This window comes from Ursus arctos, unplaced genomic scaffold, assembly GCF_023065955.2.
Source record: "Ursus arctos isolate Adak ecotype North America unplaced genomic scaffold, UrsArc2.0 scaffold_5, whole genome shotgun sequence".
NCBI lineage: Eukaryota > Metazoa > Chordata > Mammalia > Carnivora > Ursidae > Ursus > Ursus arctos.
This window is the reverse complement of record NW_026623067.1, coordinates 64,345,309-64,371,779: the sequence shown is the minus strand read 5'-3', so window position 1 is coordinate 64,371,779 and position 26,471 is coordinate 64,345,309. Positions and strand designations below refer to the sequence as shown.

General features: G+C 44.0%; 1 protein-coding gene across 3 annotated transcripts in view; it reads right to left on the bottom strand.

The window, feature by feature from the left end:
- Positions 1-26,471, bottom strand: part of RASGRF2 (Ras protein specific guanine nucleotide releasing factor 2) — a 233,099-nt gene that overhangs the window by 34,846 nt on the left and 171,782 nt on the right. For all 3 annotated transcript variants that reach the window (XM_026498699.4, XM_048221198.2, XM_044384086.3), the window contains exon 18: positions 9,436-9,542. In XM_026498699.4, the coding sequence (XP_026354484.2) occupies positions 9,436-9,542 (107 nt within the window). The remainder of the gene's footprint in view (positions 1-9,435; positions 9,543-26,471) is intronic.

Genomic DNA, 26,471 nt, shown 5'->3' with positions numbered 1-26,471 from the left:
GACACTTAAGACCTGAACAAAGGGACCCCTGGGTGGCTCAGTCGCTTAAGTGTCTGCCACCTGAACCTGCCAGTTCAGGTCATGATCCAGGGTCCTGGGATCAAGTCCTGTATTGGGCTCTCTGCTCAGTGGGGAGCTTGCTTCTCCCTCTGCCTCCCACGCCCCCTGCTTGTGCTCTCTCTCTCTCTCTGACAAATAAATAACAACAAAACAACAACAAAACGGAACAAACCGGTTAATGCCCCAGTGCTGAGCTGGCTCCTTGGAGTCCAGGGGGACAGAGTCCTGGGGGACAGGGGTGCTGGTCCAGAGAAGGGCCCGAGGACTCAGTCCTGTGTGCCACAGGCTCCAGAAATACCTCCTAGGTGCACAAGTGATTTTGGGCATGTAGAATGCAAGCTGAAAGAAGGAAGAAGCTACTGATGTACATAAAATCCCATATGGTGTTGCTCAGTGTTTTCTGTCCACGAAACCCAGCCACAGAAGGTTAAAGAATCCCGCTGGTTCCACAGAGAAAGCTAAATTTCTGTCTTGGCAACAATGGGAACTGAAAATAAGTTCCATTTAACACACTGGTTTCCTAAACTCTTAATTCTGTTTCACACAGACTTAAATAAATCCTGTTGTTAATTTCTCACCAAGTTTTCTTTTCTTATTTTTAAAGACGTGCATGGAAAGCTTGAGGAGAGTTTAAAGGATAACAATAGGAATGTATAAAAGATACGAAACATCTTTGGTAAGTAGTTAAAGGAAGTAGGCTCTTCTTACTTGGTTGTTTGCCTGGACCACAGAAAAAAAGAGAAAATGAAAATCTATCTTCAGGATTAAGAAGAAAGAAGAAGAAAATCCATAGTTATCAGATAATAGTTTCTGATTTTATATTTTATATTTTCTAGAGCACTCTGACAAATGATTCATTTGTGCATAAGAACCCCTCACAGAGTATTTTGCCAGTTTCGTGAATGAGGAGGGTGGTAAGCTACATGGGAATCTAGACTAGAATTCAGGTTTCCAGACTTCTCTCCTCACCTGAGTCGTTTTTGACCCAGGAACTCAAGGGAAATGTGATGCCCGGGGCAGTCTGTTCTGAGGGAAGGAGGACAGGACAGATTTTAATAAAATACTACAGCAAGATCGAATACAATAGTGATGAAAATAAGTACCAGCCTACGTACCCAGGAAATCAGGAGGATCCAAAAGGAACTTAAGCGGCTGGCCTAATTAAATAGAGCATTGTCTGCCTCACTTTGGCTGCCTTCGTGGGAAATCTGAGTTTGGGAACAAACACTGGTTTGTACCTGGTGGATATTTGGGATTTCTCAGCCTGGACATGGAGACGTCAATAGGAAATGGTATGGACAACTAGAAGTGAATGGGCGCTAACTAGTAAAGATGAGACTAACATAAAAAAGTGTGTCGCCCATTGACTGTCTTCCCATTCAGTGCCTTTATACAACGATTTGCAAGGCTGAAGCAGGAGACAATGAATCTGTCATTAAACAAATAGTTCATAGCTGCCAGCTTCTCACATTGCAACTCAGTTCTCTTCTTGTTCCCGGCATCCCCATCCACACCCACTGGCAGGGGACAGGAGGCTCACTGTACTTTGGGGCTGCTGAGCAGGGGGAAAGCATCCTCGTCCACCTGTTAGGGGGAAGTCTGGGGTCTCCTGACCTCTCACCGTAGACAGCACTGGCTCCATCTCCTGCCATGGCCCGCGCTGGGGAGGCTGGCTTGCAGAGCCTATAAATCACCGTCCAAGTGCAGGAGGGGCCACCCCAGTTGTCAGAAGGGAGGCAGTAGAGCCAAGCTCATCCTTTGTTTAAGGGACACAGAACAGACTCTGGGACAAAAGTAACTTTTTTAAGGAAAGATTTAGAAATAGCAAAAGCATAATCAGTGGTAGCATATGATTTTCTTGCCCTTTTGAGTCAGAAGTGGCTTTGTATAGTTTGCTTTCAACCTGTCTGCACCCCAAGAGTTGGCCGGCGAGATCAGCGGTTCGAGCATGCTCTGGGCAGCCGGCAGCCTGGGGCGGGGGGGGGGGGGGGGCAACCTGCTTCTGCCACCTGCTCTCTGTGTCATTTCAGGCAGATTATTTCATCTCCCAAGGCTTCAATTTCCCCATCTGTCAAGCTGGGATAATAATATCTACCTTCCCTCCCTTAAAAGGCTGAAGTGGGGGGTAAATGACTTAATATTTGAAAACTCCTTAGAACAGGGCCTGACACAAGAGTAAACGATACAGATTTTGTTAAAAAAAAAAAAAAAACAACCAGAAACATTGGAAGTCTTGTCATTCAGAATTCACCCTCATACAGGAAGCTGCCTTCTAAGTGGGGCATTATGTTTTCAAGTCGCCTATAAAAGACCTTGTGCCCTGTATCATAATGAGGACAGCCTCAAACCCCAGACTGGTGCAGAGGTCACGTCTATGGAATGCAATGGCACGTCCTCCTAGCTCAGTGCCGGCTACACGTCTTCCCGGGAGTGGACATCGGGAGATCTCATTGAGCTGTGGGAAGGACTTGGGGAAGAGTGGTTTGTAAAGTCCTGGGCATTTTCGGGGACAGGAAGCACCCACACCGTGCAGACAGCGGTGTGGCCCAGGGGGCCATTCTTTCTCCGCAAAGAGCTCAAAGATCAGGCATCTGCCCTCTGAAGACAGCCTTGAGAGTAGGAAGAAGAGCCGTGCCTCAAGAGCAGAAACTGAGCAGCAAGTGTGGATGGGAGGGTCCCCCAGGGCTGGCCGGAGCAGGTGGAGGTGGGGAGGGGCTGAGCCCGAGGGCAGGACAGGGCTGCAAGGCGGCTGAGGGCTCTCAGCAGGGGCGACAGGAGCTGCCCAGGCAAGTGGCTGGATCTTACTTACACATTTCATTCTCCCACCCACATTGAAGTCTGTGCTAGGCTCATCCTTGGCCAACCTCCGTTGCAGATTTGGAACAAAGAATAAATCTGAACTTAGTGCTCTAATTTGATGCTAGATTTAGTGTCTTACTAAGCAATGCCAAAAAATTTAAAAATTAAAAAAGGGCCCCCTGTCATCTGTCGAAATAACTAACAGAAGAGACGAACTACATAAACTCTCATTCTAGGACACCCGGATCCCTGAGGTCTTTGAACACATGAAGTCCCTGCCATCCCAGCAGCACCCACTTTCCTGCCTCAAGTAGGCAACAGGGCACGATCCCACTGGACCCCTGGCCCGAAGCTGCAGGCTCGAAGCCCAAGCGCGAGGATGCTCACTGGTGCGCTCCCTTACCGGGAAAGAGCCATCATCTTCCTTGGGTTTATAACTCCAACACCGGTGTTACTTAGGAGTTTTGCTTTGTCTACAGACCCAACAGAGGTGAGCCGCTCTTTAGCAGGCTTATTGCTGGGGCCAAGCGGAGATGACCCGTAGTTTCCTGTTTCAGAGGAAGGGGCCCTGCAGGAGAGAGGGAGGAGCTCTGAGCCGATGTCAGGGAGCTGGGTCTGGCTCATGGCTGTTCTTCCGAAGGGTCTAGAACTGTGAGGTTACGCTGGAGCCATTCATCACATGTGGCTATTTAAATTGAACTAAATCCATTTCTCAGCCACCCTAGCTGCATTTCGAGGGCTTCATTAGCCACACGTGGCTACTGTACTTGGCCCTACAGATACAGAATGTTCCCACCGTTATAAAAGGTTCACCGGGGCAGCGGTAACTGAACCTCTCTGAGACCTAATCGCTTCACTGGTCCAGTCGGGGTAACAACGTTTAGGCCCTCACAGGGCTCTGCCAGGAGCAGCCATCTGTAATGTTCTGACCATTCATCTGTAACGGTTACTCTAATAGGTCTTACCTCACGTAATCCTCACAATGGCTAGAAGAAAGAAGTGACATCATCCGCACTTAGATAGAAGGACAAATGGAGGGCCTGGAGGAGCTGAATAGTTTGCTGAGCCACATGGCTGATAAACGGTAGGGAGGGGATTTCAATCCAGGTACCTCTGACCCTGAAGCCCGTGCTCCTCACCATTGCCCCACTACTTTTCCAGCGGGCTTCCCGAAGGCCCCTCTGCTCCGACATCCATACACGGACACAGCGGCCCAAGGTCAGCTCCTACCGGGATTTCTGGAGGTGTGAAAGCTTTCACCTCAACTACTATGTGTGACTACAGAGTGGCGTGGTGAGAGCTGCTGATTTTCGTCTTACACCCCAAACTTCCTTTATTTATTAAATGTGTTCAGGAAGTGTTACAGAATATGGATTCTGAAAGACTCTAGGGTCTGTGTGAGTGTATGTGTATATTTTTACATGATAGAGTATATATAAAGCCCTCTTACAATGGGAGAACACGTATGTATGCAACAAGTATCATACACAGTGTTAACAGTGAACGAGCACACTGGGGGAAATGAGTGTAATTGGCTGATAAAAGGTTTTATCCTTAATACAGAAAAAGTATGTAACATCAGTAAGAACAATACTAAAACTAACAGAAGATTGGGCAATGCCCAGGAAGAGGGGCATGGGCTGGGAGGGCCCTCTCTGGTGGGTGGTTATCTTGGTCAGGGTGATAGGTGTACAGGTGTGTTCAAAGGAAAAGTCACTGAGCCACGCTCCTAAGTTTAGTGCCCTTTACACGAAGAATGTAATACCAGGTAAAACGCAACAAAGCATATAAACTGAAATATAAACTCGAGCGTTCGTCATCATCAGCTCAGGGTGTGCTCTCTCTGTCCCCCAAACAATGAGTATAAGAGGACTGAAGTGACTTAGAAACATAACAGCTGAGTTATTTTGATATATTCTGTGAAACTGCTCTCCCAGACAACCTGCACTTCCTGTATCACAAACAATGAGCAGCGGTACTGCTTTTCACGGATCACATTAAACTGCTGTCGGCCAGCCTTCCCCACCCTGCATGGAGTTTTGGGCAGGCACCCAAGTCTTTGAGAGCCTTTAGGTAGGAGAATGATCTCTTCAATCAGAATGTCCAGTCCAATACATTGATCCAAGTTCCAGTTCAGTCCAGAATAAGACATTTCCTTCCTGGCCTAGCTTGGCCTGCCTTCAGCCCGGAAGCCCACCTAAAGGCCTCCATTCTTTCCGCAACACCTCCTCTCTGCTTCTTGCTTTCACTTTCCAGGGGAAAGAACATCACCTGACATGCCAGGGCAAGTGGAGCCGGGCCCTGCTCTGGATTCGGCAGGTGGACGGTGGCTAACTCGTGAGGCACTTGGTGGCATTTCTGGAGTCCTCTCCACTGGAGACTGAAGACCAGCTCCCCTGACTGAGGCAATGTCTGGATCCTCTCACGCTCACATCTACCCCATGTCTGGCACCCTCCAGTGGGAATGAACGAAGGACGTGAGGGAAAAGAGAGGAAGTAGCAATGTTCCCTCCATGAACTCCTTTAGAAAGGATATTTTTCTGTGAGTAGGTCATTTTTATCTGATCTCATGCTTTTAAAACATTCCCCTTAACCTGTAGTTAAGAAAATGAGGGATCATTTCACTCTTGGCTGCTTGTCACTCTGACAGTACCCAGAGTCAGAGGAAGCAGGTCGTAACCTGTGGACAAGCTGCAGGCTCCTTCATTAGTGCCATTCCATGGTCTGTAGAACTCCTCAAACAACTAGACAGGGTATCTTTCCAGAATCAGTGGATCAATACGGCAATGCAGGAAAACCAAAATCGCTATAGATTATACACACCAGGTCTCTGACACACACTCGAGGACCAGCCCTGAAGCCCCGCCCTCTCCTGTCTGTGCACGGAAGACAAAGCAGTCTGGGGAGCACGTGGTTGAAACCTGCAGACAGCTTGGAACCATGCAAATGACACGTGAGGCCTCCTAGCAGGAGACGCTTGAGAAGCGTGTGGACACCTAATGAAAACACGTCTTTCTTTCAGATTTTCTACACACACAGCCCTGACTTCTGGTCCCTTGGTGGCTTTAGTCCCTGTCTTGGCTGACTTCGGAAATTGTAAATGCTTGAGAACGACCTCCTGGAGAGAAAACAACAGCACCACGATCATGTAAACTCGATCTGACAACTCTTCCTGGGCATCTCCCAGGTGCCCAGCACTGTGGAGCCCTGAGGAAGCAGACACAAACATGAAGGAGGCAGGCCCTGTCTGCAGGGAACTAAGGGCTCCTTGTCCGGTGGGTGTGTGTGGTGTGTGAAATGTTCATCTCCTGTCCTCGGCTGGAAGGGATTTGACCACACCCACCTCCAGTGTACTTTATGTCTTTCAGGCTTCTTGATTCAATGTTGCCTTTAATTCTCCCTACATGCTCGGGGGAGGCAAGAGATGGATGGTTGTTCTCATTCTCTGAAGAGGATATTAAGCCCCTGTGAGGCCGAGGGACAGAATCAGGCCCCACAGAGGATACAGTAGCAGAGCTAGAGAAGAATACATGTACCCGGACTCTGGGCTGCCTCGCTAACCCACAGACAAGGCCTGTGGGAGGAACCTAGCCAGGCCTTGTGGCTTCACTTTCAATAGGAAAGTCAACACATGAGTGAAAAAGCACAACAAAATGAAGAGAAACGAGGGCAGAATGTATAACAGATGAAAACTTTTAGAATCAAGAAAATAAAAAAGCATTCTAGTCTTACCAAATACTTACTAAAGGAAAGGCTAGAAGGTTCTAGAATGCATTCTAGCACACATTGCAGGGAAGGAGTTGAGGGTGACATCCTAGGGAAATTGTATTTCTCTGGAAAACCAACACTCATAATTCTGCATCTATTTCTCCTGAATTAAGTTCAGGGTCGTATCTGCCAATATTGGTTACCTTTCATGAGAAATGATAAATAGATACACGATACCTAATATTTTGTAGTAGACTCAATTCTCTAGATTACTTTGGGACAAAACTACATCTTGTCACTTCCCTGAGGCTTTTCTGTTTTTGACAAACTGGCCTACCATGTGAGGAGAAATGCAATTTACCGTGTTTGGCTATATTTTTGAAATGATTACAACTTCCTACTCATTTTTTTGAAAAGTTATTAATTGAAAATAATCAGGAGCCACAATAATGTTACATTCTTCCTTAATGGATTCAACTGGCACAGAGTGAATCAGATAATGAAAAATCCTATTGTCCAAGCCCTTTGTTTTGTGAGGTGAAAACCAAAGACAGCAATGATGAGGGTTAACTAGCCGACTTCTTTCTTTCTTTAAGCACCATGGTGGTCTGCTGGCTTGGGGTCTGTCGAGCCCGGGGCCACACCCACACCTCCTCAGAGCTCCACTGGCTCAGGCTGCGCCAGGGTGATGGAGAACTCACGTGACTGAGGAAGGTGACAGGATGTGCACATGATGAAGTCACACCAGGACAATGGGAAACCAACCACGGATCCTTAAGATCCACTCACACATTCAGGGAAGGTAAGAAAAGACAAAGGCGTGAGTGGTGAGAGCTTCCTCTGATACCTCAGGGTCTATATTTTATACAGTAATCATGTCAGGACAAAAGACTGAATATTTGAGCAATGTGTACATCCACATATGCTCCCAATGTAGAGAGGGTCTGAGAAGGTGGGGTCCCCAGTGTGGGCCCCCTAAATGGAACTGTTGACAAAGTGCTTCCCCACATATAAGCACACCTTAAGTAACAGGCTGCAAAGTATCTCATCTGTCCGAACAACGGCTAACACTTAGGGTGCTTTCTGGATTGCAACTAAAGTCCCCCAGGACACAATCTGAATAAAGAGAGCCTTGCTTTCCTATCAATCCACTTTCTAGTCCAGTGACTTGGTGCTATTCAGTCTAATACGGCCTGTATGCACATACGTATTTACGCATGTCCCATGCAGCCAAGGTCAAGCCAGATGATAACAGCTTACTGTAAATCTTTTTATCGTAGAAGCAAGGGATTCAGTACACCCATGTCGTCTGAGTGCTCTTCACCCAAAGTAAAGTAAGTTCAGCGTATTGTCAATTGCAACTCTTTTCTAGCTGCTACGAGAGTTCTATGTGAATTGTCAGGGATTCCTGTTTCAGATCATTATAAGAAAGAGGGCACTGAGGATTGACAGAGAGGGGGTGAGGCTGACAGGGAAGGTTTTCAGATAGGAGGGAAGACAGCAGCAGGGAAGACGACCGAGAGGCGTCTGCTAATCCCCGTGTACCGAAGCTACCCTGCATCTCTGAAGCCACCACAGATACCCGGAATCAGAAGTCAGCACCCCCAGTCCCAAACCAGAGAGGAATGGGATGGACACTCAGACACAGGAGAAACCTCATTATCACATATCTGCAACGAGGCAAATGGGACTTACAAGCAGGTCCCTGAGATGAGGAGGAGGAGAGACTAGACATTTTCAACGGGCTCAGGATGGCTCTCAGAGTTTGAGTCGTATGGGATCCATTTTTATTTATTTCAGATGTGTAAGATAAAATTTTTACATCCTATATTTTATGTGCTACCTTCATTTTTATTTTAAGTAACACTTAAGAATTGTCATGGGCTAACTGATGGTGAGGCCCAAATCCCACTTTTCCCAATTAGTGAATTCTCCTCCCACAGGGATTCTAGGCGCTGGCTCTCTCGTGACCCCAACTCATGGACTGTTGTCACGAGGGCCACGTGGCAGACCCATGACAGCCTCTGAGAAGACAATGAAGTGAGACCTGGGAGCTCCTCCTTTCTCTTTTTCTTTATTTGTTAGCATTTTATCCACATTTTGTATGTTGAATGCGTTCTGACCTGAGCCATGCAGGGCCCCCTCCCGAGGCAGCCACGCGTCTGCCAGGGCCCGCCCGTTACTCGGCAGGGCGTAACAAAAGCACGACGCGTGTCTCAAGCTCGTGAAGCAAGGAGGCTCTTTCCTTATTTTCTGAAATCGTGAAATGCGTATAAATTTTACGAGCGTGTACTGAAAACACACAAACAAATAACAAGTAGGTGTCCTGTCAGCATGATGCCATTTCCAAACAGAATACTAGGAACCAGAACGTCAAAGGCAAGAGGCAAAACATCTCCTAAGTCCGCCTGAGAAAATACCCCCTGACCGGACACCAGAGTGTGCGGGCCCGCAGTGTTGCTCACGTCCAGGGGCATCTGCTGTGTACCGCGGGGAGCACCTGCTGCTTACCGCCAGGGGCCCGGCCGCAGCTACGGTGGGCGCCCTCGTGAGCGGAGTTCCCTGGGTGGCACAGGACGGTGGCTCTAGCGCCCTGAGGTGGGTGCCGTTGCCTCAAAAGATGAGGAAAGAGGGGAGCCCTGCTTCACCTCCTGTGACACGCCAGAGCTGAGACAGTGGATTCTTGGCAAATATGCATGTGTTTGCTTTGATCTGTATGTCTATCCTATTTCTTCCCTTTCTGTTCTAATTCCAAGGTTTCAGACCCTAACTCCAAAGCCTCAGAAGGCATTTTACAAAGGTAACGACTTAAAATGTTGGTTTAAAAAAAAAATTCCTGGCAAGTAATTAACGATGCCGCTGAATTACCTGTGCGTGCTTTGAGACCCAGTGACGGAGGACATTCAGGACTCGATTGGTGGCTGTTCTCCGAATAATAAACTCCTTGTCGCATGTCCTCTCGGTGTTGTTAAATCCTGAGGAGGAGAATAAACACATACATGTAGTTAAAGCCAATCCCCAGGAATCTGGAGAAGGTCACTTATGTTAGGACATGGGTCAACGGGCACTCACAAATACACAGAGATACGAGTGGCTTCAGACTGTTGTGAATGCTGCTTTCTCACCTATTATATCCTCGGCTGTGAGGCTACCACACAGATACAGGTGCAATTCAATGAATAATGTGCACACATTTATTTAACGCTGCTGATTCAAGCTAAAGCGGAGCGAATGACATTTCCATGTATGCCTGCCTTGTTCTAGGACATAAAGCCAAGAAAGTTTTAACAAAGCATTTAAGTGAACATCAGTTGATACTTTTGCCCCAAAGTCATTAAACAACCAATAACACTTTCAATATTTAGATGGATTAGCCCATACCTTGGCTCACAGATGATACAAATACCTTATTATGCACCCAGGTATTGAGAAGCAGGATAGCATAGTGGTTAAGAACGTGAACAGCACAGCCAGACTGTCTGGGTTCAAATCCCTGTTGTCCTGCCCTGGCAAGTTGCAGCCCCTCTCTGTGACTGGTCTCCTTGTGTCCCGCAGGGGCGAATACGTACCTACCTCACAGAGTCGTTACGGAGATTAAGTTAGTTAATACATGTTAAGGATTCAGAATGACCCTGGAACAACAGCGAGAGCTCAATAAATGCTAGCTATTGCTACACTTCAATGTTGGTTGAGTGTCTTTGGTTCCCCCCTGTGCCAGTGTACGTCTCGGTCTTAGGCACCTTTTCACTATCTAGAAACTATTTAAAATTTTTTCTACTGACTCTCCGTTTTAAAAAATTTTACCTTCCGATCATAATTAAGTGACATATTTCCTTTAAAAATGAATGCAAGCCTTAGATCACTTCACTGGCAACCTTCGTGAGAGCTGTCTGCACTCACTTATTCCGTTTCCTTATCTTCTGCACGCTCTACGTCTGCTCCCAGCTTCTCACCCCGTCTTACCACCAAAACAGCTCCTGTCGAGGTCACCAGGAACCGGCATGTCTCTCTGTCCAAGGGTTATCTATCACCTCTCCAATGGAAAGCTCACCTGATGAACACCTATAAGCAAATCCTCATGTATTTATATCCCCAGGTCTCTTCTCTGGGCCCTGGATCCACATATCCAACTGCTTCTTGATATTTTCCTCTTAGATGTTTCAAAACCCTCAGACCCAGTCTGTATAAAAGAAAAAGCCATGGCCTTTCCACCAAACCTGATCCTTATCCGGTGGTTCCAAATTCGTTAAAGGAACATCACTAGCCACGCAGTTATATAAGGCAGAAACTTTGGAATTGTCCCTGGCCTATCTCTCACCTTCTTCCTGATAATTTGTTTGCTAAGTAAATCTCAAATCTGTCCATACCTTCATCTCTACAAAGCCAAAACTGAAGTTGAGCTACCAGCAACTCTCAGTCTGGTCTACTGACAATAGTCTTGTTATTCTTGCTCCCTCAAATCTGTTCTCCTTTCCAAAGTGAGAAAGATTTTTTCAAAGGTCAAATTACATGTGTCATTCCCCTGTTCAAAGCCCTTCAATAGCACTTATGATAAATAGAAAAACTCCTTAACACAGCCCACAAGGACTTCCATGGTTTGACTCCTAGCTCCCTCTCAGCCTTTTCTGGAACCATATTCTTCTCACTTCTCCTCTTTCATCTCACCACCCTTCTTTTAGTCCTCCATCCTCACCCATGGCCTTTGCACATACTGCTTTGCATCTGACACAATTATCGCTCCCCTTTTCACTCAGTGAAAGCTATTCTTGTTTATTTCACTTTCCCAATTAAGCCCTTCCTGGCCTGAGTTGAACAAATCAACACATCTCACAGCACCGTGCACATTTACTTTCCGGCACTTGTTCCATTTACAATTTCACATTTACTTATGTAGACAGGGATCGGGTATGTTTTTGCTGAGCACAAGGAGCACATATCTGGCATGTAGCAAGGCTGTACACAATATATATTTGCTGAATAAATGAATGAAAGCCTGGATAGTGGGAATTTACTAAATATTGAATGGGATTGGAATGTAAAGATGATAGAGTGAAAGACTAAATGAAGCTTCCTCAGAGCTTATGAATGAGTTAGACAAAAAAAAAAAAAAATCTATGAACTTCTTAAGGGCAGGGGCCTCTTTTCCATAATGCTATTTGGATGTGGACGGGTATCTCTGACCTTCCAGTAGACACTGTCAGAGGATCATGACGATGTGTTCTTGGCAGAATAGATATCTTTTTAAAAAATCTTTTGCTATTAAAAGCTTAGAAAGTCTGGGTAAAATATAATAAATATCTTTTACAATGCATAGCTGAGTTATCAAGAAAATAAGGAATTTTCTAGGGTCAAACACACAGGGCCCTGAAAACCAGAATCAAGCCTCTGAACTGATGCTAGCTGCCCAAAGAGGAGAGCAGCTCACCAGTCTCGGTAACACAGGATTTGAATTATAAATCCATGTGGTTCAGGAGAAGAACCCCCAGGGTCTTCATGAAGTATGGGTGAGAGAATGGGAACTGAGACTCCCACATAAACCTGGAACTCGCAAAAGACCAGTCCCTCTGTGAAGAATGGACTAGGGGGGACTTGCTCCAAGTGCCCAAGGAGACAGTTAAGAAGCTTATCTGTCTCAGCCTGAATCTCTGCGAGTGTGGGGAGAAAAGCCTCCCTGAGAATTAATTGCCACAGAACCACTTTATGTAGATTTGAAGCTCAGATTAAGTCAAATGGCCTGTCCCTCTAAATGAGAAGCTAAAAAGTGGCCCAGGCCAGTGATAATACTGGGACCTCTCACAAAAGTATACACAAAACCTCTCTGGAGGTACAGAAACTCAACCTCAGCCTGTACTGGTTTAGCACTAAAACAAAACAAAACAAAACAAAAACAAAACAAAAAAACAAAACTCTGAAGAAAAACTCACAATCCAAAATTATGAAACACTCAAACTGTCTGCCGTGAACGAGGATCAGTAGACACAGGGATGAGGAACACCCCACTCCACCCCTCCACCACAACCAAGAATTCCAGGTATCAGAAGTATCAGATAGATCCAGTTTCAACATCCTAAAATTAAAGTGTTTACAAAGACTAGTGACATAAAAGTGGGAACTGAAAACATGACAAAAGAATAAAAAAATTTTAAGTCAGATTTTACAAGAACCACATAAAACTTCTTCAAAGCCAATAGAATTATTCTTTCAATTATTGTTAAAAAAATAGATGACTTGAAATAAAAAATTCAACGATAGATATGCACTGATTAGACAGACCCCACTGAATAAGCAAACAATAAATGGAAAGAGATTTAAAAAACAGACTTCGGAAAAGTACTCAAATGCAGTACAAAGAGTTAAAGAAACAGAAAACGGTGTTAAAAGATATGGAGGAAAGGGGTGCCTGGGTGGCACAGCGGTTGAGCGTCTGCCTTCGGCTCAGGGCGTGATCCTGGCGTTGTGGGATCGAGCCCCACATCAGGCTCCTCTGCTATGAGCCTGCTTCTTCCTCTCCCACTCCCCTTGCTTGTGTTCCCTCTCTCGCTGGCTGTCTCTATCTCTGTCAAATAAATAAATAAAATCTTAAAAAAAAAAAAAAAGATATGGAGGAAAGAATTAGAAGTTCCAACAAAAAATCAGAGAGACAATATAGGAAAAGAAATGTTTAGACTTGATGGAAGACATGAATCGTCAGGTTCAGGAATTGCAATGAAGCCCAAGCAGGACAAATAAAATGAAAGCCACACCCAGAAAAACTGCAAAATGATGGAACTCCAAGACCAAGATATTTTTGAAGCAACTGGTGAGGATATAGTCATGATCTATAAAGGAAAGGCAGATGAAAGGGATAGGAAATGGTATGTGGAGTGGGGCAAGTAGACGAGAAGGTTCGGATCAACCAAATTAGAGTAGAGACTTCAACTGGAGTGAGAGCTGGGGAATAATAAGGCACCAGCATCTTGCCGGAGGACGGAAGTCAAAAGCTCTTGGAACACTGAAAAAGGGGTAATGAGGCAGAGTCCCCCACCTGCATATGTAAGTATAAAGATGGCCAATCAGTGAGATGAGAATAGAAGATAGGAGTGAGGAAGGGACAGGAAGATAAAAATCAAAGTGAAATATTAAGAAAGAAAGGCAATTTTAACAGAGCTGCTACTCTTTTAATGTATTTTGGAAAAGCATCTATCACTACTGGTCTCCTTGTGTCTGCGTCAGGGGTGGGTGGCAAGGGAGTTTATTTTGAAAGAAAGGCAAGGAAAATTCTTCTGCTCTCCAAGTTATTTCACATCACACATTAAAAGGCCACTGAAGGGATTTTCTTTATCAAATTTCCAATATTTCCATTAATTCAAATCTCAACCTCTCTTACCATTTAGGTTAGGGTTCGATTATACTGCTTGGATGCTCTTCATAACTCCTTCTAATAACCATGTTATTCATCTTTTCTGTGGAGATCACAGCTCGGTAAGTTCTCACTATCTCTGCTGCTCAGAGCTCATCACCTGCTGCCACTTGCAGGACTCAACATTCTCTTGGAAAGTGACCAAGTACTCATTTAAGTGATCTCCCACAATGCGCACTCAGGGCAGCTGGAACAACCCCCAGCTAGTAGGAAAGATGTTAAGGTAGCAGGATCAGCCACAGGCAGGACCACCCTTCCAAGTGTTGCAGGAACACAGAAACAGGGAGGGAAGGCTCCAAAGACACATTCCACTGCACCCTTCACAAGGCAGGCCATTCCTATATGGCTCCAGAATGGACAAGAAGTAAAAGTCCAGAGTGAATCACTTAACCTCTCTGGCTCAGTTTCCTAACTTGTAAAATGAGCAGAATAAACCACATAACGTTATGTTAAAAACTAAATAATTCTTGTAAAACAAGGCACTCAATGAAATCATATTATAATTATGTTCTCACCTAGAGCTGGCTTCATCCATCCATCCATCCATCCATCCATCCATCCATCCACCCCCTTGATCCAATGGCCCTCACTAAATACTTTTGACAGCACGCTACTTAAAAGCATATGTGAAAGCAGCAAGGATTTGATGAACATCAACTTATTTCCCTCCTGGAGAACTTGTCTCACTGTCTGATCAATGGATGGAGATCTTTGATATTCTAGAGAAATACTCTCTTAATTCTATGTAAACCAGCCACAGTTTAGAAATTCTCGAAACCAGATACATGAACTGGCTTTCTGAGGGGCGTAAGTGCAGCAAATGCTGTTAGATCAAGTTTTATCAAAGGAGCTGCTGCTTATTCATGAACAGAAATTAATGCCTTACCTGGACTCTCATGTGTTCACTCATATCATCCCATACGCCCGTCTCCCCATTTCTAACAGACTTTAAAGCTACGGGATCAGAGCAACAATTTTCCATCACGCATCAGGTTTTCTCCTTATTTTAAGCCACCATCTAAATTGGGGGCTGCTTGGACAATATTTATTTCTGAATTTGAGCACAAACTACACAGCTACTTGGTGGCAATTCCATGTGGAAGCCATTCCAACCTAGTATCACAGATCCACCCCCAAGGAGTTCTTGTGTCATTTTTTTGGGAATGGCAAATAGAAAATCTTTGCATGGCTTTACACATCTTTCACTTATCAAGTGTGACAGCACAATGAAACCACATATACCAGGAGAGTTTCTTTTACGAATGCACACATCTGAAATACAGCACCCCAAGATTCCTGTCTTTCCAATTTTTGCATATTCTTTTGCAGTTGTAGGCGCTGGTCAAAATGACTAATATGGGCAATAAAAGCCATCTGAAAAAGTGGTAAGGACCAAATCACCATACATGTACATTTAAGAATGAGATTCAACTTTATGGTCCTTCCCCCAGACACCTGGTGAGTCATGCCATCCCTTACAGCAACTGGTAGATGTGACATCTCTCTCATTAAATATGCACTCCTTAGTGAAGGGATTTCATCTCAAGCATCTTTGTAGGCCCTTCAGCTTTGCACACAGGCACTCAGCAGTTACTTTTCTTCATAAAAATTCCATCACACCATCTACAAAGAGCTTCGTGAACTCAATACACGAGAAAAAATAAACAAATCAAAAAATGGGCAGAAGATATGAACAGACACTTTTCCAATGAAGACATACAAATGGCTAACAGACACATGAAAAAATGTTCAAAATCATTAGCCATCAAGGAAATTCAAATCAAAACCACACTGAGATACCACCTTACGCCAGTTAGAATGGCAAAAATAGACAAGGCAAGAAACAACAATTGCTGGAGAGGATGTGGAGAAAGGGGATCCCTCCTACATTGTTGGTGGGAATGCAAGTTGGTATAGCCACTCTGGAAAACAGTGTGGAGGTCCCTTAAAAAGTTAAAAATTGAGCTACCCTATGATCCAGCCATTGCACTACTGGGTGTTTACCCCAAAGATACAGATGTAGTGAAGAGAAGGGCCATTTGCACCCCAATGTTCATAGCAGCAATGTCCACAATAGCTAAATCGTGGAAGGAGCCGAGATGCCCTTCAACAGATGACTGGATTAAGAAGTTGTGGTCCATATATACAATGGAATATTACTCAGCTATCAGAAAGAACGAGTTCTCGGGGCGCCTGGGTGGCACAGCGGTTAAGCGTCTGCCTTCAGCTCAGGGCGTGATCCCAGCGTTCTGGGATCGAGTCCCACATCAGGCTCCTCCGTTATGAGCCTGCTTCTTCCTCTCCCACTCCCCCTGCTTGTGTTCCCTCTCTCACTGGCTGTCTCTATCTCTGTCAAATAAATAAATAAAATCTTTAAAAAAAAAAAAAAAGAAAGAAAGAACGAGTTCTCAACATTTGCTACAACATGGACGGCACTGGAGGAGATAATGTTAAGTGAAATAAGTCAAGCAGAGAAAGACAACTATCATATGATTTCTCTCATCTATGGAACATAAGAACTAGGATGATCGGTAGGGGAAGAAAGGGATAAAGAAAGGGGGGTAATCAGAAGGGGGAATGAAGCATGAGAGACTATGGACTATGAGAAACAAACTGAGGGCTTCAGAGGGGAGGGGGTAGGGGAATGGGATAGGCTGGTGATGGGTAGTAAGGAGGGCACGTATTGCATGGTGCACTGGGTGTTATACGCAACTAATGAATCATCGAGCCTTACATCGGAAACCGGGGATGTACTGTATGGTGACTAACATAATATAATAAAAAATCATTAAAATAAAAAAAAAATTCCATCACACCTTATTTGAAAGTGTCTGCAAGTGCTTTATATCTGAAGTAAGGGCATCCTTTCACCATATTACCGTGATGACCACACATTTGAAATCAATCACAACCGGAACATACAAAAAAGTACTGGGGAGGGACCCAAGGAAGTTGAAAAATAGGGGGGGGAAGGGTAAGTTTCATTTTATTCTTCAAATGATATGACACTCAGCCAACTTCACTGCCTACCTCGTAAGAGGCAAGTAAAATAATGTGATATGGAAATAAGATTACACATAGGTGGATTATGGGCTAGTCCAGTTCGAGCTACCCTGAGGCTACAGAGGACAAACTACAGAAGACACGGAATTCTCGAGCACGGTGAAGTGTTTTAACATCAGAGGCAGATCACCAAGAATTGGACCATGGAGCTCTTATTAATTCCAACAAAGCATCTTTAAGCCACCCTTCTAAATTGGTGAGGAAAGTTAGAGTAGAATCAGAAAGAGCCGAAAAGCACGGAGATAATAATGCTATCAGTGGTCCATGGTGGTGGGCTGCTGGGGAGAAAAAGTAAATGCTAACTATTGGTTACTTTATCACATATCTAGGAATTGTTTCTTGTTATGTTTTTATCACCACCATTCTGCTTTGCTGATCTTAATAAATTTAGGCTTGTTGAATAAATGCATTGTTATCACTTTAATGTTTACATCAGCAAGGGAATTAAGAAAAGGATGTCAGTGATGCATCATTTTTCACTTTACACGAATGGGGCTCAATCTCTCCAATAACATCAATGTTATCAATATGCTTTGCTTTATCTAGTAAGTCCTAAAAAATCATGTCATATAACTGGTTTGTACATTTCCATGCTCTTGGGTTACAACTGTATTTCTATCCTTCGGTTGCTGGCATGGAAAGATCATTAATATTTATTACCGCTTTTTGCCAGCCACTGTACTAGGAAGCTTTACAAGTGGTACAGAATTTCACCCTCACAACCAAGAACGATAATACCAATTGCCATCTATTGCATGCCCACCAAGTACTGAGTAAAGTACCATGAATAATGTGGCTTCTTCAACAACAGCAGCAGCTGAGTCGGGGTAAATGTTATCCCCATATATGGATAAAGAAACAAAATCAAAGACGTGAGGAAACTTGGCAAAGGTCATAGTTATTAAGCAGCAGAACCAGAACTGGAGCCCAGGTTTGTCCATTTCCGAAGCCAGAATGCTTTTAATTGCATCTCATTGCCTGGATCCAAAGCTTAGACTTCAAATTTTTCTTACAAGGTGGTAAACCAACACTTAAGGCCACAACAGAAGATGCTGGCAAAGTAAGTGCTTCCCTTTTAGTTCTAAATCTTGAACTGACAGAGTGGCCCCCATTATAGAAATATGTGTTTCATACTGTAATGAATACCAAAGAAAAACCTTTATTTATCTAACTAGAATTAAAATTTTCTCAAAATGTGCTCTTTCCCCAAGTTCATTATGTTTCCTATTGTGACCATCATATAGACCAGTGCTGTTTTAAATTTCCAGTCATGACTTATTAATGGGGAATGAAATCAGTTCAGAGGGCTGTTAGCAGAATTTAAAAAAAAAGTTAAACCGATGAAAACTAACTGAATGGCGTGCACATAGCGAGGGTGAGTATTCTTGAGGGAAACTTTTGTATTGTGTGTGTGTGTGTGTGTGTGTGTGTGTGTGTGTGTTTATATCCTGAATCAAAATGTAAAATGTATTTCTTAGAGTAGGTTGCGATAAAAAAGTTTGAAAGTGATCTAGACAACCTGATTATTAGACTATGTTTATACCGTCTGCCTGAATTTCCCAGAAATCCTGGGTAACTCTGTCCTTTACTCTGAAACACGTCTGCAGGAACAAGCAGAGCGCACTTCTTTCTCTTACGGGCCCCCCTTTGCTTCTGTCACCAGATACTCTCCCCACTCCGCGCCCAACCCTCCAATTTCTCCACCACTGTCTCATTCCTTGGTTCCTGGTCTTTGCTCATTTAACTCCGTTCAGTTCTCACCCCCTCAGGGACCCAACTGTCTCACGGTTTTTCTATGCATTCCAATCTGACACCTCCGGTTCCGATATGCCCCCAAATCCCTCATTTCAAGCTTCTTATGAGCGATTTCCACATAATGACACATCCTACCCTCATAAGAAATGCAACCAAGAATTAAATGTATGTTTCATGCTCTCAAGCTCAGCCCCATCTTAACCTCCCTGTTGAGTTAATGGGATAATCACAGATTCAGCTTCTCAGGTGGGAAACCTCACTCCTCTCTGTTTCTCCTTTCCTTTTCCCACTCAGGCAGCAAATACTGTTAACTTTTTGGTAGCATCTGTCAGATTTATAACCTTTTCTCCACTCTCCCGCCACAATGCCAAGTCTAGGTTCTTCACATGTGTGTAGTAGCTACTGTCTCCTAGATAATCCTCCTTCTTTCATTCTCTCTGTCCTTCTATTCTTCCTCCATCCCTAATTCAATTATTCAGTCAATAGCTATAGAGCACCTACTGTGTTCCAGATACTGTGTAGGTGCTGGGTGCCAAGAGATGTGGTCCTTGATCTCATGGAGTTTGCTCTGTAAATGGGGAAGAGACAGCCTCCAAACAAGTAAAACACCAAGTGGAACCGGAAACCCTGCAAATGAGCAAGTTGCCTGTCTCTTCAAAAATGCACTTCCAATGTCTCCCCACTGCACACTAAACCAAGTAGAAAATATTTTCCTATCTATGAAGAGGATAAGTTACTTGCTCAAGATCACATAGTTAGTATACTGAAAAAAATAGGTAAACTCAGACAAGCAGGAGATTTGCACATACACTATGCGGGACATCACGGTAACAGCATTCTGCTAAGATATGCATGAGGCAATGAACACATGCTGCATAGTGGTTCTGTTGTGATTTTGTTTTTGCCTTTTTTTTTTTTTTACCTATTTATAAGTGTGTTCTTATCTCTCAGTTCTTAAGTTCTTCTTACATTAACCTGAGATCTTCTCTAAGTACAATTAGCTTTAACAATCAAAACAACATCTTTTTCTAGACCGAGGAGAAGCAGCTCAGCAGCTTTATCATTATCGGTGATAAAAAACACATGTAGAATGGTAAAATCGATATCTTGCACTTGCTTTCATCTTTCAAGGAAATAAGTAACTAAGACTCTCAGCTGAATTATTTTTATGGATTTTTAAAAATGTGTGCTGTATAGATTCTTTGTTTTTTTAACAGAGCAATAGAGCAGTTGCACAAGTCGGGGGAGAGAGGCAGAGGAGAGAGGGAATCTGAAGCAGGTTCCACGCCCAGCAGAGAACCCGATGCGGGGCTCGATCTCACAACCCTGAGATCATGACCTGAGCCTAAATCAAGAATTGGACGCTCAAGTGACTGAGTCACCCAGGCACAGCTGTGCTGTCGAGATTCTTAAAGGAATGATTTTATACTAAACTTAAAACTTGTAAGACCCTTTGTGTATTACTTCTATTCTCACAATTCCAGAAAATACATTCCTTGCTTTTACAGATGAGAAAACTCAGGCTCAGAGAAGTCCAATAGCCACCTAAGGTCACAGAGAGTAAAAGGAGGGACAGAATTTATGGTCAGATGATCCGATTCTAAAACCCCGGCTCTGGGTACGAAACACACTACCTGAGTGACTGCTCCCAAGAAGTGCAAGGTGCTCCTGTGCATTGCTGTGTAATCTTCAGCCCTCCCATTGCTGCTGTCACCAGCTCCTGTGCTGGCGTGGAAATGCAGCTGGAACATACTGCCAGTAAAGAGGCTGAGGGTGACTTCTGCCCAAGCAGAATGAGGGCATTTGAGAAGTCGGTGGGAAGGGAAGCCGCCAAGTAAGCAAAATAACTTGTCAAGATTTTTGCTGAGGCAAGAAGGAAAGAAATAGCCTAGAAACTGAGAGGCGACACAGGTGCATAGGAGACAATAAGTTGAACCAGTTTGAAAACTAAGATACAGCAATCTAAAAAAAAAATCAAGATATAGAATACTTTATGTCAGAGTTCTTTGACAGCACAGCCAGTATTAGCCAAGAGGGCTTTGAAAATACGAGGACTTCGGGGGAAGATAGTGGGGTAAGAGGACCATAAGCTCACCTCCTCCCACCGATATATCTAGATAACACCCACATGAGTGTAAATGACACAGAAAACAACCCAAAGGCTTGCAGAACAGACTCTCCACAGCTAAATGCACAGAAGAGGCCACACAGCAGAGGGGAGGAAGGGCAGAGATTTAGTTGGTAACTAAACAAACCCATGGGACTGCCCACAGAGGGAGGGACCCTACGGGTGTGGAAAGAGGAAAGAAACAGACACAAGGGGCAGCCCAGACATGGGGAACCTGCCTTGGGAAGACGAATCCCTATAACATTCGGCTTTGAAATCCACAGCTGTATAACGTCGTGAGTTCTTAGTCAGTGGAGCTTAACACCTGGAACTTTAAAAGTCAGTGGGCTTGACTCTGGGAGAGCTGCTGGGCCACAAGAAATGGAGTCCATCAGGGAAATTCATATCAAAACCACACTGAGGTACCATCATACACCAGTTAGAATGGCAAAAATTAATAAAGCAGGAAACAACAAATGTTGGAGAGGATGTGGAGAAAGGGGAACCCTCTTACACTGTTGATGGGAATGCAAGTTGGTACAGCCACTTTGGAAAACAGTATGGAGGTTCCTCAAAAAGTTAAAAATAGAGCTACACTGTATGCCCAGCCCCCACATTCTCCTGCAGACATGCCCCTCCCCCCAGCATGCCCTTGTCCAGAGCCCATCCAAAGCAGTGCCACAAGCCTGGCAGTGTGCAAGCAGCCCCAGCAGGGACCAGCACGGCTTCAAAAGGACTCCTGCCCCAGGAGGAGAGGAAGATAACCAATATACACCAGTCCAACTGCAGCTCCAGCAAGGGGTTGGGGCAAATATCTGGTCTGACTGCAGGCCCTGTTCATCACTGAAAATTTTTCAGGGGATGTCACAGGGAACATACCCTGCAGCTCAGGGCTCCTATAGCTCTGGCAAACCCCTACTCTGACTCAACACAAGCCCAAAGCAACCCCAGACTGGCCCACTAACAAAGCAGGGACTAAACCCTGCCCAAAACAGGTAAGGAGAACGATTGCAGATGGCTGGACTGAAGGCAAATGTGGCTCAGCCACAATAGTAGGGGCGTGCAGCCCTGAGGAGACAGAGGAATACGTCCCAAATGAAAGAACAGGACAAAATCACAACGAGGAGCTAAATGAAATGGAGATAAGTAATATGCCTAATAGAGAATTTAAATTAACGGTCATAAAGATACTCGCTGGACATGAGAAAGAGGGGAGGATCTCAGTGAGACCCCCAACAAAGAGATAGAAAACCTAAAAAAGAACCAATCAGAGATGAAGAAGTCAATAACTGAAATTAAAAATACAGTAGAGGAAATAAATAGTAGACTAAAGGAAACAGAAGAACAGATTAGCGACCTGGGGGACAGAGAAATGGAACTGGAGAGGAAAAAAAATAAAAAATGAAAATAGACATAGGGAATTCAGAGATAGCATCAAGCATAAAAACATTCACATTATAGGAACCCCAGGAGAAAAGAGAGAAAAGAAGACAGAAAATGTACTTGAAGAAATAATAGCTGAAAACATTCCTAATCTGGGAAAGGAAACAGAAATCCAGATCCAGGAGGCACACAGAGCCTCCAACAAAATCAACCCAAGGATGTCCACACCAAGAAATATAGTAATTAAAATGGCAAAAAGTAGTGATAAAGAGAGAATTTTAATGGCAACAAGAGAAAAGGAAACAGTTACATACAAGGGAAACCCCATAAGGCTGTCAGCTGATTTTTCAGCAGAAAATTTGCAGGCCGGGGCAGTGGCATGATATATTCAAAGTACTCAAAGGAAGAATCTACAGCCAAGAATACTCTATCCAGCAAGTCTATCATTCAGAATACAAGGCGAGATAAAGAATTTCCCAAACAAAAGTTAAAAGAGTTCATGACCACTAATCCAGCCCTACAAGAAATGTTAAAGGGGCCTCTTTGCGTGGAAAGGAAAACCATAAGTAAGAGTAAGAAAACTAGGACGCACACAGAGTAAAATTTAGTACATTTGTAAAATCAGGCAAGGGATTCACAAAAGGAGGTATGACCCCATATATGACCCCATATATCTAAAACATGGGGTGGGGGAAGAGAAAAGAATGGGTTCAAACTTAAGCAGCCATCAACTTAATGTAGACTGCTATATACATAAGATGTTATGTACAAGTCTAATGGTAACCACAAATCAAAAACCAATAATAGATATGAAAAAAATAAAGAGAAAGGAATGCAAGTTTATCACTAAAGAAAGCCAGCAAACCATGAGAAAAAAGAGCAAGAAAGGAAAGGAACAGAGAAGAACTACGAAAACAACGTAAAACAAGGAACAAAATGGCAATAAGTACATATCTGTCAATAATTACTTGCAATGGAAATGGACTAAGCAGCCCAACCGAAGGTGCAGGGTGACAGAATGGATAAAAGGGGAAGACCCATCTATAGGCTGCCTACAAGAGACTCATTTCAGACCTAAAGACACACGCAGATGAAAAGTGAAGGGATGGAAAAGGATTTATCATTCAAATGGAAGTGAAAAGAAAGCTGGAGTAGCAACTCCTATATTAGATGAAATAGACAATTTTTTAAAAGATTTTATTTATTTATTTGAGAGTGAGAGTGCAGAGAGAGCGCTAGAACGAGAGTGCACAAGTAGGGGGGAGGGGCAGAGGGAGAAGCAGGCTTCCCACTGAGCAGGGAGCCCTACTGGGGCGAAACCAGGACCCTGGGATCACGACCTAAGCTGAAGGCAGACTTGTAACTGACAGAGCCACCCAGGCGCCCCCAAACAAAACAGGCTTTATTTTTTTTTAAAAAGATTTTATTTGAGAGAGAGATAAAGTGTGAGAGAGAGAGAGAAAGATCATGAGCCAAAGGGAGGGACAGAGGGAGAGGCAGACTCCCCGCTGAGCAGGGAGCCGGATGCAGGACAGATCTCTGCACCTGGATGCAGGACCCTGGGAACATGACCTGAGCCGAAGGCAGACGCTTAACTGACTGAGCCACCCAGGGGCCCACAAAATAGACTTTAAAACAAAGACTATAACAGGAGACAAAGAAGGACACTATATAATCATAAAGAAAAAAATCCAACAAAAAGATACAACAATATTTATGCACCCACCGTGGGAGCATGCAAATACATAAAGCAGCTAATAACAAACATAAAGGAATGAATCGATAGTAATACAATAATAGTAGAGGACTTTAACACCTCACTTACATCATTGGATAGATCATCCAAACAGAAAATCAACAAGGAAACAGTGGCTTTGAATGGCACATTGGACCAGATGGATCTAACAGATTTATTCAGAACATTCCATCCTAAAAAAGCAGAATACACATTCTTTTCAAGTGCACATGGAACACTCTCCAGAACAAATCATGTATTAGGTAACAAACAAGTCTCAACAAATTAAAAAAGATTGAAGTCATACCATGCATCTTTTCTGACCACAAAGCTATGAAACTAGAAATGAACCACAAAAAAAAAAAAATCTGGAAAGAACACAAATACACATCAGCTAAATAACATGCTACCTAACAATGAATGGGTCAACCAAGAAATCAAAGAGGAACTAAGAAAAATACATACAAACAAATGAAAATGGAAACATAGTGGTCCAAAATCTTTGGGATGCAGCAAAAGCTGTTCTAAGAGGGAAGTTTATAGCAATAGAAGTCTACCTCAAGAAGCAAGAAAAACCTCAAATAAACAATCTAACCTTATACTTAAAGAATCTACAAAAAGAACAAAGAAAATTCAAAACCAGTAGAAGGAAAGAAATAAAATAGAATTAATAATGATAAAATATAATTACCATATGATCCAGTAATTCTACTACTGGGTATTTACCCAAAGAATATGAAAACACTAATTTGAAAAGATAAACACACCCTATGTTTATTGCAGCATTATTTAAAATAGCCAAATGGGTGTTTGGGGCCTGAGCAGCTGGGGAGATAATGATGCCTTTTCCTGAAATGGGAAAGGAAAAGTCTGGGGAAGAAAATCAAGGGTTTGGTTTTAAACAAAAAGATGTCTCTTGCATACATCTAAGTGGCAATATCAAAGGGGCTATTATACATAACAGCCCGAAACACAAGTAGAAAGGTTCAGACTGGAAATGTAAATTGGAGAGTATTAAACATTTGTTTTTTTTTAAAGATTTTATTTATTTATTTGGTGGGGAGGGGCAGAGAGAGGGGGAAAGAGAGAGAATCCCAGGCAGACTCAGTGCTGAGAGCAGAGCCCAATACCGGACAGATCCTATGACCCTGAGATCATGACCTGAGCCAAAATCAAGAGTCAGATGCTTAGCTGACTGAGCCATGCAGGCGCCCCAGTATTAACTATTTAAATAGGTCTTAAAATCCTACAACTGAAGGAGCTTACTTAGGTAGAGAGTTTTTAGTCAGGGAAAAAGGCCAGAGAGAGCCCTGTTGGCCCCACAACCAGGATAGAGTTGGTAGAAGAGGAACCAGAGAAGAAGAGAGTAAAGGGAAAGGAAAACCAGGCACATATTCCTCAACAAGGTGGAAGCGACCTGCTGTGTTAAATTCTGTCAAGAGGTTGACTACGATGAGGGCTTTGGCTTTGGCAAAATGTAGGTCATTGGTGATCCAGATACAAGGCATTTCAGGACTGGCAGAGTGAAAGTCCAAGAGAAGGAGGTGAGGAAGTGGAGACGTTAAGTATGGTTAACTCTTTCAAGGCATTTTGCTTTGCAAACAAGCAGAGAAATGGAACAGAAGCTGGTGCAACGGGTGAAATGAAGTCCAGTTGGTGTGCTGATGGGGATGACTGAGTAGAGAGAGAAACTGGTGCTGAGCGAGAACGGGGTAACTGCATAAGAAAAGCTCCTGAGGAGGAGAAAGGGGGTGGGATGGGGACAAAGTGGAGAGACTGACCTTGAGTTATCTATTTTTCACTGTGAAATAGGAGACAAGATCATCAGGCAAGAATGGACAGGGCGTGGAGATCTGAAGAGAGAAGACTTGGAATGGTCATCCCAGTGCGTAGGAAAACGCCACCACTTGGATTAGCCGGCAGTGTGGAAAGCTCGTGTGGGACCTGAAGTCCGCAAGTGAGTCCAGGCAGCACAACTCTGGGAGTCCCCAGAGAACGGCTCTACTCTGAATACCAAGCCCGTCTGATTCCATCATGTTCCGTTGCAGTCTTAGCTGCTCCATACACCCTGTCTGTGATCATACCCTCAGAACTTGCCAGGCGAGCCTCTGTTTTTCGTCATGTGCCCTGGAGGCAGCCACAGAGAGCTGGAGGGTCAGAATGCAGACGTTCGCGTCTACGCCGCTCTCGTGGCGTTTTGCTTTAAATTGTGCCTGCTTCGAATCTAACAGGAAAGTGCAGTGAGGAGAATATCACTGCCATTCAATTGCGTGCTGAAGTGTGCAGTTTAAAGCTCTTCCCAGGATTTCAGACAGATTCTGAGCAGCTTGTTGTAGAATTCTACTCTGTGAATTAGTTTAACAATGCTGACGGATCATGATCGTCCCAGCAACCTCAGGCAACAGCTTTGGACCCATCCCCTGCCCCCAAGGGCAAGGGCCCCCACTGCTGAAAGCAGCCCA